The following is a 14,365-nucleotide window of genomic DNA, read 5'->3' as shown; positions in this document are numbered from 1 at the left end:
GCCCGGCTGTCACCTTTTAAAACAGCCGCGCCGCTTCCCAGCTGTCTCCCGAAGCTGAACGCGGAAGTTCGGCTTTAGCGTTTGGCTTCAGGAGACAGCTGGGAAGCGGCACGGCCGTTTTAAAAGGTCGCAGCCAGCCTGGGGGGCTTCCCAGCACCCCCCCGAACCTGGGTTCGGGGTTTGGGGGGGTGCTGGGAAGCCCCCCAGGCCGGCTGCGACCTTTTAAAATGGCCGCGCCGCTTCCCAGCTGTCTCCTGAAGCCGAACGCCAAAGCCGAACTTCCGCGTTCGGCGTTGGAGACAGCTGGGAAGCCGCACGGTTGTTTTAAAAGGTCGCAGCCGGCCTGGGGGGCTTCCCAGCACCCCCCGAACGGGGGGGTGTTGGGAAGCCCCCCAGGCCGGCTGTCACCTTTTAAAACAGCCGCACGGCTTCCCAGCAGTCGCCGAAAGCCGTTTTTTTGCGGGGGGTTTTTTGGTTGCACGGATTAATTGACTTTACATTGTTTCCTATGGGAAACAATGTTTCGTCTTACGAACTTTTCGTCTTACGAACCTCCTCCTTGCACCAATTAAGTTCGTATCATGAGGTATTACTGTATATAAATATGAATTCTAAAAGGACTTCCAAAGACGCAGAATTTATAAGCCAGGTTCAAACTCTTTAGGAAGTATTATTATAAAATCATTCCCCAAAACTCATAGATGTGTGTTTAAAACTGAGCCACAGTGTTCTGAACATAGAACCAAGTACTAAAATAATCTGGAGCCTTAAGGTTTAAAATGTTTGTTAAAAAGCATACTCTTTCCAGCTTTACACGGTTTTGAAGATATAATATTCTGACTAGTAATACATTAAAATAAATGCACTTAGTAGAGCAATGCAGAATTTTAAAAATACCAAAACAAAGCAGGATATATACATATGTCCTTATAGAAGAAGAAACAACAGACATCACAATCTCTGGAACTTTTAAAAATTTACTTCCTAAGCTTTTGTCAGCCCCTGCTGACATCGTCACAAAGTGTAAAAACACCATTGAAGAAATGTTTAAATACTTAATTCTTCATTCTTCAGATGACTAACAAAAAACTTACCCAATGAAGGGTTCCCATACATAATTTAGCAGCAAGAAGTGGAATCGTAGGATCATCTGGCTTCAACCGAATACATTCTTTTAAGACTTTCACAGCTCGAGCAGACTATATAAAAAGGATGTTAGAAAATAAGACAGTGAGAAAGTAGCAAAATGTGCTATTTCAATTTGCTACTTTAAACCATTCCAAGACATAATAATAAAAGATGCAATACATTATATTCAAGAAGAAATTGGTTGTGTAGCATAAAAATGCCAAGAGTTTAGACTTATTCTAATGATTTTTTTTAAAAAATGTTTGGGAAGTAAATTACAAAGGCTAAATAAGGATTTTCTTATACAGTAAAAAAAAAATTAAAATGATAAAATTATTTGGCATGCAACTGAAGGAATGCTGGTAGGAGGAATTTATGAAGATATGTCAAAGAGTAGAAATGAAGTGAATGCTGCAAAAGTTAGTGTCAATGAAAGCTGATGAAAAGCAAGTTATAAATGATGTGAAAAGATTGAAACCTCCCTGCAGCCTCCTGAAAGCAAAAATAGGCTACAAGGGGCTCCGTGCCGTATTCCCCCGTGCTCCATTTTGAGCCTAGTAGGCCGCTCTTCAGCCTCCTGGAAGCAAAAATGGTTAGTGGGGGACCACACAACACCCCCTTGTGCCCTGCTTTGAGCTTAGTAGGTGGAGCTGAGCTGGGGCAACGGCTCGCATGCCTGCAGAGAGGGCTCTGAGTGCCACTTGTAGTACATGTGCCATAGGTTCCCTATATACAGATCACAAAGTTTGTTTATGAGAAGAGAAATGGAATGAATGATTGCAAAAATGCAGTGAGTGGCATCTTGGTATATAGAATGTTTACTAAATATGGAGAAATGTATAATGTTTTACAGTGGTCAGATTAAATGTAAAGATATAAAACACCTTTTCCAAGCCACTGGTTGTAATTTGAGGAGTATCTGTATTTAGAAGCGATGAAACACAATATTTCAAAGGAGGGGGGGGGGAAAGAAACACAAAGAAATTGGTGCTATATCTACTTTTCTACTCTAACCCTGTAGATGTCTACATTTTGTTGTAGTAGTTGGTTGGTTCAAGTGATAAACAGAGCTATAGTTGCCATTCTGTTCAATTATGAAAATGAAGAGTGTATGCAGGATTATAGCCTACTTTGTTGCCATTAGCAGCCAGTAATAAAACAAAATTTGCAAAGAAACTTACTTTTCCTGCTGCCATTAATGAAAGTGCAAATTGATACCAAAGATGGAATTCTTCAAAGGCAAATTTCATAGCCCGTTCCAAACACTGCAATAAAATGGAGAATACAGATTGTTGATAAGTATAAATTATTTAAACTAACACTACTCATATTTCTACACTATTAGCTGGCAATTACACTTACTGGCAAACAAAACAATGTTTGCAAGACACTGTACTTTTGTTACAGAATATAAATACCATGCCAGGGTGCATGATGCAAATGACCGAAGACTTTGTTGTTGTTGTTGTTGTTGTATGCAAGTAAGAATGAAAGCCTGTCGTATTTTATGTGAGTGTAATGCAAGCAATAGGAGAGAAGAGCAGGGTATACAGTGATCTCTCGATTAGCGCGGGGGTTACGTTCCAAGACCTCCCGCGCTAATCGATTTCCGCGTTATAGTGGTGCGGAAGTAAAAAACACCATCTACGCATGCGCGCCATTTTTTCCATGGCCGCACATGCGCAGATGGTGGAGTTTGCGTGTGGGCGGCGGGGAAGACCAAGGGAAGGTTCCTTCAGCCGCCCAACAGCTGATCTGCTCCGCAGCGTGGAAGCAGCGAGGAGCCGAAGATGGGGTAAAGGCAAAGGGGAAACCCCATCTTCGGCTCCTCGCTGCTGCCGCGCTGCGGAGCGGATCAGGTGTTGGGCGGCTGAAGGAACCTTCCCTTGGTCTTCCCGCTGCCCAGGCAAAGGGGAAACCCCAAGATCGCTTGCCGCTTGCCGTATTGCAGCTTGGAGCCTTGCTTCGCCTCCTTTGCTGCAATACGGCAAGCGGCAAGCGATCTTGGGGTTTCCCCTTTGCCTGGGCGGCGCTGGGGCTATGCGGAGCCGCTCATCTAGGGGGGCGTGGACCGGCAAGGTGCCCTCCGCTCTCTCTCTTTCTCTCCCTGTTACCGGTGTGGTATAAGAGAGAGAAAGAAAGAGAAAGGAGGGCGACTTGCCAGTCCACGCCCCCCTGGATGAGCGGCCCCGCATGGCCCCAGCGCCGGACTCCGCCGTTGCCTCCGCCCTTGTTCGGCTCTGCAGCTGAGAGGCCACGTCCACCCCCTCCTCGGTGTCCCCGGCACCCAGCGTCCCCACGCCGCCTCCACCTCCCGGTAATGCGCCTGACCTCTGCCTCTCTCTCTCTCTCTCATATACCACGCCGGCAACAGGGAGAGAAAGAGAGAGAGAACTAGCGCGGACTTATTTTTTAATTAATATTTTTTGAAAAACTGCGTTGCAGCGTTTCGCGCTAATCGAGACCGTGCTAATCGAGGGATCACTGTACTATAAAACTCATCTTTTGTCTTTAGGAAGTTTGTTCAACCTTTGACTCCATTTTGTCTGTCCATGTCTTTCTGTCAATTCATAGAATACCATTTAGTTATTTTATAGTGGAATTTCATGCGGAAATTAGCAACAGGAAAGGAAGATTCTTTTTTTAAAAAACCCTTTAAATTAAAAAGTGAATTCCTTTTAGCTCAGTTTTAAATGTTCTAACAAACTAAATTTCTGAATCAACAGGAAACAGGGTGCAATACATAAACTGATTCTATGGAACCCATGAAAATAGTTAACATAAAGGAAATGTTCATGAAATACATATATAAAAGGAAGTTTCAACGCAAATGTCAGGTCACAAAGGTAAGAAAGTGAGAAATAAGGCCATCTTCCCAATACATTTCTGTATGACAGAAAGCAGGGAATGATAAGCACCTCAAACATTTTGATTGGATTCTTCTTGTTATGCCATATCCATCATCAGATGTTGGCAATCATGTTGGCAATCCTATTTTTGTCAACAGCTGCAGGAAAAAATGCTGCTGGGTTTTGTCCAAACCAGTCTCACCAGCCATGATGTTCTTCTGCTGCCTGGATCTGGTTTGCCTTCTATTTTTCCCTGGAGGATTCAGTGAAGGATTCAGTTTTTAATGGTTTTGATGATTTCCCTTGGCTTTCCCAGACGGCTTGTAACTTCCTCATTTCTGATTTTGTCAACCCAGCTTATATATAATAGCTGTCTGTGTTCCACATTTCAAATGCTTCTAGTCTCTTCAAGTGGATAGAAAAGATGTAACATTTGACAAGCCTGATTTTCAATCTTAAGCTTATGTCGTGACTGCAGAAGACCTTTTTCATTTTGAAGAATGCTGTTCAAGCTTTCTCTATCATAGTCTTTACTTCAGTGATTATGTCCCAGCTTTCATGTAAATTAGAACCGAGATAGTAATCCTTTCAACTTTTTCCAGTGATATTCCTTTTAAATTTATCGGTGGTAAATTAATTGGTTGTTTGCTGACATCCATGATCTTGGTTTTTGAGGTGTTAAGCTTTAAGACATATTTTTCAGATACTTCTGTGACTCTGCTGATGAGGAGCTGAAGGTCTATATACTTACTGGCAAACAGAACAATATCATCGGCATATCTTTAATTGTTGATCCGAACACCATTTACTTCAAAGTTTTCCAGTGTTTCATTGAAAATTGACTCAGAGTAGATATTAAACAACAATGGAAAAAGGATACAGCCCTGTTTGACTCTTCGTCATATTGCTGCATCGAGTATTTTCAGCCTAGTCTCACATTTGCTACCTGATGCCAATATAGATTCTTTATGATTTGGATGTCTTTGTATCTAGTCCCACTTATTTCAGGATTTGATTGCATAGCATTTTTAAATTCAATGTTAGTTGACTTCCTCAAATTCCTGATAAATGCATTTGCAACATCTTCAGCAACTATTTTATGGCAACATATTGTGAGCCAATCAGAGTTAGCCAGGCGGTGCCTAAATTTAATTAAGAAAGCATCTAAATTCTATTTATGCATTCAATTATCTGTATTTCAGTGAAAAAGTAATTTACCACAAAAACTGAATGGGTTTAGTAATTTTAAAATTCATAGATAAGTTAAATTTCATCAAGAGGGAAATAGAACTTGGAAGGGCTGTTTCAAAGAATGGGAAGTCATGATAAATGGAAAGAATGAGAAGGAGGGAAGCATGGATCAGCTATCCAGGAAAAAGTTATGAAACAAAAATGACTACTACAGTTATATTTTTCAGTTCCTTTTCAGAACTAATGATGAAAATCCGTAATGCTTACTTCCAAGGTAGGCACAGAATTTAGTTTCCAATTGGAATACTGGAATATTCTTTGATCAGCACATAGAGCTTCAGTATTCACAATATGCATGCTATTTTATACAATTTAAAATTTAATTTTAAAAATTATTTCCGCAGTTCCTTACTGTAATTGTGTAGATATTAACTCAAAAATAAACCTCATTATAATCAGGATTTCCAGTTTTTATAAAGTTGCTTTCACAAAAATATTTTTTTAAAAATAGAGATCTTTATTAGCCAAATAGCACTCAGTTCTGTTTTATTGTGAGGGGGGAAAAGCACCTTCCCTCTAAAGTACATAGCAATACAGGCATAACTAATCTTCCAGCTTGTGATGGTGAAGAAAAAACTTCAGTACAGGTAGTCCAAGTTATTAGAAGACAAAGTAAAACAGTTGTTCTCTACTATCCATCCAAAATGTTCTCTACCAGCTGAATTTACTTTTGGGTTTTTCTAGATAGGAATAAATCTCTGTTCACTACATTATTTTAAAGACTTTTACTGCAGCATTTGAGAAGACCACAGGCATTACTATAGATTATGCTGGAGACTGATAATTTGGTTCCTGTGCATGCTTTGAAATTTAAAAACCTTCCCAAAAGAATAAAATAAAAATGGGGAATAGGATGCCTGACAGACATGAAGAAAGAGCTTCCAGTTATATGAGTACACATGCTGCACAGCATCCATCTAGCTCCATAGATGCCAGGCCTTATTTTACAACTTACCTCTGAGAGCATTTCATATTGACCTCTTCTTCCCAAGGCAATGGTAAGCAAATCGTACACTACAGACGCACTTTGCAAACTGATGATACGGTCGTTTTTGTGTTCTGGTATTCTGCTCAATACAGCGTCACGATTAGCCTGAAAAACCATTCCAAACATAAGAAAAGTTAAACCTAAAAACATGAAACATAAAAATAGCTGATCATTGGCATATTTAACAACTGCAGCATTTGCTTAACAACCACCACAATAAAGGTCATAAAATTGGGTCGATCATAAGGAGGACTCTTTTTTATGACTGTCACAACTTATGACCATGATAGACAGGCTCTATTAAAGTCATAAGTTGAGGATTATTTGTATAGATATGGAAGGTGCAAGTGGTGCAGATAATTGGGTGAGATCACATGTATGCCAACAAGTACATTTATACACACATATAAATCCACACAAGCATAAATACTAAAAATAAAAATTGAAAGGCAGCACATGAAGTAAGGGAACCCAGAGGGAATTGTACCATAATATGTGCCAGTATAATATTGTTTTTATCGTTGTTGTGAGCCGCCCCGAGTCTTCGGAAAGGGGCGACATACAAATCTAATAAATTATTATTATTATTATTATAAGTTGCTTTCTTGCTTTGAATCCACACAGTGCACACATGGTAGCCTATCTATGCAGACACACACATATCTTTGCTCTTGTTATAGCAGATTACAATTTGTGAACTATCAAACAGTAAAATGCAGCAAAAACAATATAAAAGGTGCTCACTTATAAAGAAAGATAACTCACCATGGATTCACTGATTAGTAGCAGCAACAAAGCTTCTTCGGTATTCTCTTGAGGACAAAAAATGCTGTTAAAAATTGAGCATTCATTATATTACAGTCAACAAAAATCATTTACATGTAATAGTTAACAGCTGTGTCACATCTGCATGTTGATAATGATCCAACTTGATATTTTGTTTTTTGTAAAAGCAACTCAAATGATGGAAATGAAGCCATTTTTGAAACAGATGTTCCAAAGTGTAACAATTTAGAACAGTTCAAACCAATATGCTACTAAAACTACTCCTATTTAAAATCCCAATGTCACTGCCTCAATATTTTTATAATATTTAAATATTCATATATAGAACTGTTCAGTGTTCTGAAGAATACATTTTTCCTAGAAATTCCTTTATTCTAATAAAATATCTTGCATGTTTTTAACTCTCTTAAATGACATTAAACTTGACCAAATTATAATGAACCATTCTACATTTTTTTCATTATTTATAATATTTGGAACTCAAGACCATTTAATAGGAACCTCCAGCATGACACGGAATGTGGGAGGCAGGCATCAATCTGTGGTGTTCTCTGACAATGGATACATTTTCAAGAAATATTTATATAAAACCCAAGGAGCACTGATTATATAGTATAGTGTCCATTGTATTCATCATAGTGATCAGAGAAAAACCTGATAAAATGTCAGCTCCTTAATAGTGACCCATCAGCCCTTCAGGACAGACCAGATCAGAAAAGAGACTTCATAAGACTACTGAAACTGAGGGCTGAGAGAAAAGGATGTTGGATTTGAAAATATATATACCTCCAGTCCTAGCTGAACATTTCAACTACTGGCTATGCGTCTTAACCAGTTCTCCATACTGGCAACACATTACACATTAATATTTTATAGAATGCATAATTCAGAATATTAAGAAATTTGAGTAAAATATTTTACTTAATGAAAACATAGGCAGTGAATAGCAAGTGCACTGAAATAAAATCTGATCACCTACAGGAAATGTTTAGAATTTTTCCTAATAAAATTAAACTCCTGCATTCAACCTGATATGCTTTATACTTTATATGCACAGAATATTTAAGCTTTGAACTCTAATCCTATTTAGAATTCAAAACAATTGTTTTAAGTTCACAACCAACAGTTCTGAACTTATAAGATGGTTAATATTTGCAGCTGCGTATAACTTACAAATAAACATTCAGACAGACAGCCATGCAAATTTAGATAGATTTAGTTATTGCAACAGCTCTGTTAAAATTCTTTAATTTTCAACTAGGACAAAGGCAACCCTGAGTGACCTCACATATCATCAGCATGATTTAATCTTCCATGAAAAAGGAAAAGGCCATAAAAAACTGCTTTGAAAACTGCACTCCTGACCCAAACAGAATGGCAACTGAAACCTATCACTAATAAATCTGCATGGTTAAATAGCGAAATGAGTTTAAATGACAATTTCCATCATAGGAAGAATACTTAAAAAACAGAGGCATCTGTCCTTTATCATTTCATGTTTCATATTTTACCTAAAAAAGCTTTTAATTCTGTTTTCCATTTCTACTTTTCTCCACAGTAACTTATTCTGTGCACTCTTCTTTCATCTTTTCCACTTGCCCTGTGCACATACAGTAATACGGTTAAGGGACTGTGCCCATACGCTGTGTTAATCTTATTTAAATAGCACATGTCATATGAACTTATTATATTCTAACATACTTTTCTCCTGAATACACGCGAGGTCTTCTGCTAAGAGCATAACTTTTAGTGTTTCCAGCTTTCCAGAGGGGATCGTTTAAGGGCGACTGTTGAGGAGGGTCATCCAGAGGATGCCAATAACTCTGTTCACACATGCCTCTTAGCAAAATTTCAGCTAACTGCCTTGCTATTGTCTGTTAGGAAGAAAAAAGAAATCCCCACCGTCACAATGCTTAGAATAAACAAGAGCAGGATGCAGAACTTGTGTATAACAGGAAACAACTTACTCCCTGAAGTCATTGTGCACTGTACAACTTTATTCAATAAGCAATGGAGTGTACAAATGGGGTGTATGTATATTATGTCTACTGTAAGAATCTAAAGACTCATTTATACCGCCAGGCTTGGAGCCATTAGACTCTAGCTCCCTGGCCGACGAATGATATGTATGATGTTATTGAGTGGGGATGATTTATTTTTAATATAATGTGGATTTTAGATTAGATAAGTGTGTTTTATATTAATTGGACTTAGGATTGTATTGTATTGTTCTTTTTATACGTTGTAAGCCGCCCTGAGTCTCCAGAGAGGGGCAGCATATAAATTCAATAAATGAATGAGTGAATGAATGAATGAATGAATGAATGAATGAATGAATAAACAAACAAACAATGTCCTGAATAAAATACAGTCTAAAGAACAAACTCACCAACACAACCATAAAAAGTTTCAAACAGCAATCCATTATATCATATGTACAAAAAACTCATTTTTCAAATTCTTATTTTTCAGCAGCCAAAAATTTACAACCTATATACTACAGAATATCAAAAAGCTTGGGGAAAACTATTAATTTGCAGATTTTTTAAAAAGAAGCTAGTCAAGTTAGTTTCAGATACCAAAAAGAGATCTGAATTTTTAAAAAACTGAGGGGAAAAAGAGAAATGATTTGAAATCAAGCATTTTATATTAGAATGGTTCTAATCTATCCATCAAAATTCTAACACCTTTTTTATATGAAGCCATGTTTGCTACATACCGTGTTTCCCCGATAGTAAGACCCCCCCGATTGTAAGACATATGGGGGGTTTCAGGGGGGTCGGCTTATATAAGCCATACCCCGAAAGTAAGACATATGTCTTACTTTCGGGGAAACACGGTATAAACGGTATTGCGGGGGGGGGGGCGATGACATTGCTTCCAAGCTCCCCGCGCGCCCCTCGCCTTCGCTCGCCGCGGCCTCTTCCACCGCCTCTTCCCCTGCCGAAGCTCAGCTGCAAGCGGCCAGCGAGGCCGCTTGCAGCTTCGCTCGCCTTCCAAGCTCCCCGCGCGCCTTCGCATTCTCCCCGCGCGCCTTCGCCTTCCAAGCTCCCCGCGCGCATTGCTTCCAAGCTCCCGCGCGCCTTCGCATTCTCCCCGCGCGCCTTCGCCTTCCAAGCTCCCCGCGCGCATTGCTTCCAAGCTCCCCGTGCGCCTTCGCTCGCCTTCGCTCGCCACCGCCTCTTCCCCTGCCGAAGCTCAGCTGCAAGCGGCCAGCGAGGCCGATCGGATCCGAGGCGAGCGGCCGGAGCTGCGCCCTCCTTCGCCCGCCTCCTTTCCGCTCGCCTCGGAGCCGAGGGGCCTCGCTGGCCGCTTGCAGCTGAGCCTCGGCAGGGGAAGAGGCGGTGGTGCCGCGGCGAGCGAAGGCGAGGGGCGCGCAGGGAGCTGCGCCCTCCTTCACCAGCCTCCTTTCCGGCAGCTCCCTGCGCGCCCCTCGCCTTCGCTCGCCGCGGCGCCACCGCCTCTTCCCCTGCCGAGGCTCAGCTGCAAGCGGCTCCGAGGCGAGCGGAAAGGAGGCGGGCGAAGGAGGGCGCAGCTCCGGCCGCTCGCCTCGGATCCGATCGGCCTCGCTGGCCGCTTGCAGCTGAGCTTCGGCAGGGGAAGAGGCGGTGGCGAGCGAAGGCGAGCGAAGGCGCGCGGGGAGCTTGGAAGCAATGTGCGCGGGGAGCTTGGAAGGCGAAGGCGCGCGGGGAGAATGCGAAGGCGCGCGGGGAGCTTGGAAGCAATGCGCGCGGGGAGCTTGGAAGGCGAAGGCGCGCGGGGAGATGTAAGACATACCCCCAAAGTAAGACACAGTGGGGCTTTTGGGGGTAAAAAGATAGTAAGACACTGCCTTACTATCGGGGAAACACGGTAGTAGAAGGGCTTGTTTTGTATTCTAAAAATATAACTTCATGTACCTGGCTTGTTTAAAGATATCATGAATGGTATGTATTCATATGTACGAGTACATAAAAGGTATGACAAGGAAGCCAAGTCAAGAACTATTTTCCTTTGGCACTAAAGCTAAAACCAGGACCACTTTATATACATACTTATCCAACTTTTACAAATATGTTTATCTTTCTGCATGTATTATATTAACCAATAATTATTAGAATATTTTAATAGTCCAATGATATCAATAATCACTGGATTAAAATCAACAGTTTCACATAAACCTATGTGTTCTTATTCTTAATTGAATTTCATTATATTCAAGCATTAATTTACCTCAGCTATAAACTTACCATGCGTAGATTCTGTGTAGTTCTTGTTTCAACAGCTCTTAGAAGCTCTCTAAATCTACCAACTCCTCTTGTCAAATTCCTGCAAATGTACATAGAATAATAAAATAATATAAATTATAATATAATAATAAATATAAAATTATCCTAAGCTGTTATTTAAATACTGCATCCTTTCTTATTAATTCTATAAGCACATTAGTATTGCTTTCTATTTATTGAACTTCATTTAAAATATTTCACACTTTATCCTCTTTTATAAAAGTAAAACAACTTTAAGTCTGAAAAATTGATTGATTCCAGGATAGAATTCCATTCATAGCATCATGTGAATGTAAGATGATTGAAAATTATTTCTGCTCCAAAAAATAAAAGGCGGGGGTGGGTGGGGGGAAAGATAAAGGAAGGCAGAGCAAAAGAAAAATAAAGCCTGGCTCCAGTTCCTTGCGAGCATCAGAGCCATCACAAAAGTGTAGCTCCCTTACTTAGTCTCACTTGGAAAAGTGAGTATGGGTAGGGTGGGTGGGTTTAAAGCTGGGGGGGGGCCCGTATCCGCCATGTAGTAATGCCCAAGGAGAATGACAGAGAGCCCTAATCCTACCGGGAACAAAAGGCAGAGCCTCTTCCTTCAGGGAGACCCCATTCAGGAAAAGGAGGGCGCGCTGAGGGGGAAATGTCCTGCCTGTGCTGTGGGGACTCGTCTAGCTAGCTAGACTGGAGCACACTAACTATAACTAGGGAAGAAATTAAGTCACTTCCACTCTCCAGCGCCGCCAACGGCGTTAAGAGGGGGTATTTTTCCCCTTGGATTTTGAAATGCGGTAATGACCAGTGGAGATGGGGAACCGAAAGAGAAGGGGCACTAAGGATTGTGTGGAAGTGACTTCGGAGGGAGCTGACCATGCCGCCCCTCCACGGTCCTCATCCTTGCCAGGCGGAACTCGGAAACTTTGCCTCGTAATGGCATTTGCTCTCTTGGAAGACTGGACAAAATCCCACCCCGGCAGAGAGGGACTCAGGAAGCTCCGGGCTGTGGACATGTGAGAAAGGGGAGCCAGTTGGAGAATGCGGAGGGTGTTTGAATGCAAACTTTCTCCGATCTGCCACATGGTCCCTGTTTCTCCCCCCCACCCAAATTCCGAGCTTTTATTTCTTTGCTAATGGGTTTGCACGCATTATTTGCTTTTAGATTGATTCCTATGGGAAAAATTGCTTCTTCTTACAAACTTTTCTACTTAAGAACCTGGTCATGGAATGAATTAAGTTCATAAGTAGAGGTACCACTACACTTTATTTTAAAAACAGAATACTGTATGAGCATACTCCTTTCCTTTCACCCCACTTTACCATTATAATATTGGAAAAATAAAATGTTATTATTCTTTTTTTATCTGATAAAAAAATGACAGTAGAGTTAAAGACACTTTGTTAAAAGACTAATAAAAGAGTCTATAAAATCAGACAAACAATTAACTGTAAAAGATAACCAGGCTAAGACCAAGGCAGGGGATCAAATGCATTATCTATTGAATGTTTAGCGTAAAACACAATGTTAAAATAAGTGTCAAATGAAAAGCTTGGAAAAACTTAAAAATAACATTGCTATGTGTCTAGGACCCTTTACTGTTAAAGCTTCAACACAATGCTGAGAAAAGTTAAAATATAATTTATAATATATTCACAGAAAATATACTGAATAATAAATTTATTAAGTGCAAAATAGTACCTACAAAAACGTATGTATTTTGCAACACAGCATTCTGATTTAAAGTGGAAACAGTGGTTTAGATTTGGGATAGGTTCATTCACTAAACCTGTCAGCAACTTCTCTAAACAATTGCACCTTTTCTTGGTCTTTCTAAGTAGCCACACAGGCTCAGGAAAATACCTCTTTAAGTAAAGGAATAGTTAAGATGCTCCTGACTTTAAGGAACTACTAATAGATAAAAGGTACACCAACATCAGATCTGAAAAATATCTTTCTCTCTTTTGGTTATAGTATTCCACCACTATTAATTAGTATGTAATCTTAAAACAAAATCCAAGGTTTTTCTAAATCATTTTGTTTAATATTTTTAAAATTATATCGGAAGAATATGCAATCAAATCTTACCCATTCTTGAAGTATAAGACATGGGCCCTCTGAAGTCCAGTTTCTAAAAAATATCCAAGTTCTTGTTCATGTGTTCCAGGCCCAGGCTTAGGACTCCTGTTCTGCATATTGCTAATTATTACCTAGGAGATCATAGAAATAAATGAATAAATCCCCCCAAATGATCTCTTCCTTCACCAGTGGGAGGCAGAGACAGAACATTCTCTACATTGGCCCACTGGATTGGGGGGGCTGTCAAGCTTTCTTCATCAACACAAGTGATCTTCATGCCCCTCTTGTACATTAAGAAATACAGATGTGTACAGTTTACAATAACATTGGTTTATTTGTGGAGCATCAATATATTTCTCAGTGGTTTGCAGTTTGCAGTATGTAGCCCGTGTGAAGACATCCAGTAACTATTTTGTAGCACCTAAAATTGGCTCTTGATTTTCAGACATGATTTGACTTTGATCTTGATTATGGCATAATGTTTGGTTTTGCTAAAATAAAGGACCAAAATGACATATTAAAAATTTTCAAGGGCAATTTCACCCTTTCAATCATCTTAAACCATCAAAAACCGGGTATTTTTGGCATCTATTCAGTTATACAATCATTTCACTGCCAATTTTGGCCCAATTTTTAAATGAACATTCATTCCACAAATGCTAACACCCCAATATAAACAGGGGTTTTCTGTGGATAAAGAGTATCTATCCCTTCAATTATCCCTGTTCAGTTTTACAAATAATTGCTGTGTTTTTGCAGAGAGAGAGATGATATACAAATGCATATACAAATAAATAAATTTCGGACTCTTTAACAGTATTGCCCACTATTGCATTTCACCAAGAGTCATTTAAATATCAAATAGCCTTTAAAGCAGTGGTTCACAACCTGGGGGTCGGGATCCCTTTGGGGGATCGAACGACCATTTCACAGGGGTCGCCTAAAACCATGCGAAAAGATAAAATTTCCCATGATGTTAGTAACTAAAGCTTCTATTCTGGCACCTTGGAACATATTTTTACAATCCGACCAA

General features: G+C 40.1%; 1 protein-coding gene across 2 annotated transcripts in view; it reads right to left on the bottom strand.

The window, feature by feature from the left end:
* Nucleotides 1-14,365, bottom strand: part of TTC7B (tetratricopeptide repeat domain 7B) — a 106,879-nt gene that overhangs the window by 64,414 nt on the left and 28,100 nt on the right. For both annotated transcript variants that reach the window (XM_070753343.1, XM_070753351.1), the window contains exons 5-11: nt 13,342-13,463; nt 11,232-11,310; nt 8,704-8,876; nt 6,982-7,045; nt 6,184-6,321; nt 2,310-2,393; nt 1,095-1,199 (exon numbers count right to left, since the gene is read on the bottom strand). In XM_070753343.1, coding sequence (XP_070609444.1) covers nt 1,095-1,199; nt 2,310-2,393; nt 6,184-6,321; nt 6,982-7,045; nt 8,704-8,876; nt 11,232-11,310; nt 13,342-13,463 — 765 coding nt within the window. The remainder of the gene's footprint in view (nt 1-1,094; nt 1,200-2,309; nt 2,394-6,183; nt 6,322-6,981; nt 7,046-8,703; nt 8,877-11,231; nt 11,311-13,341; nt 13,464-14,365) is intronic.

Source organism: Erythrolamprus reginae, chromosome 1 (genome assembly GCF_031021105.1).
Source record: "Erythrolamprus reginae isolate rEryReg1 chromosome 1, rEryReg1.hap1, whole genome shotgun sequence".
In the NCBI taxonomy this organism is placed as follows: Eukaryota; Metazoa; Chordata; class Lepidosauria; order Squamata; family Dipsadidae; genus Erythrolamprus; species Erythrolamprus reginae.
Note: the sequence above shows the minus strand (reverse complement) of the source record. Positions and strands in the feature narration are given on the sequence as shown.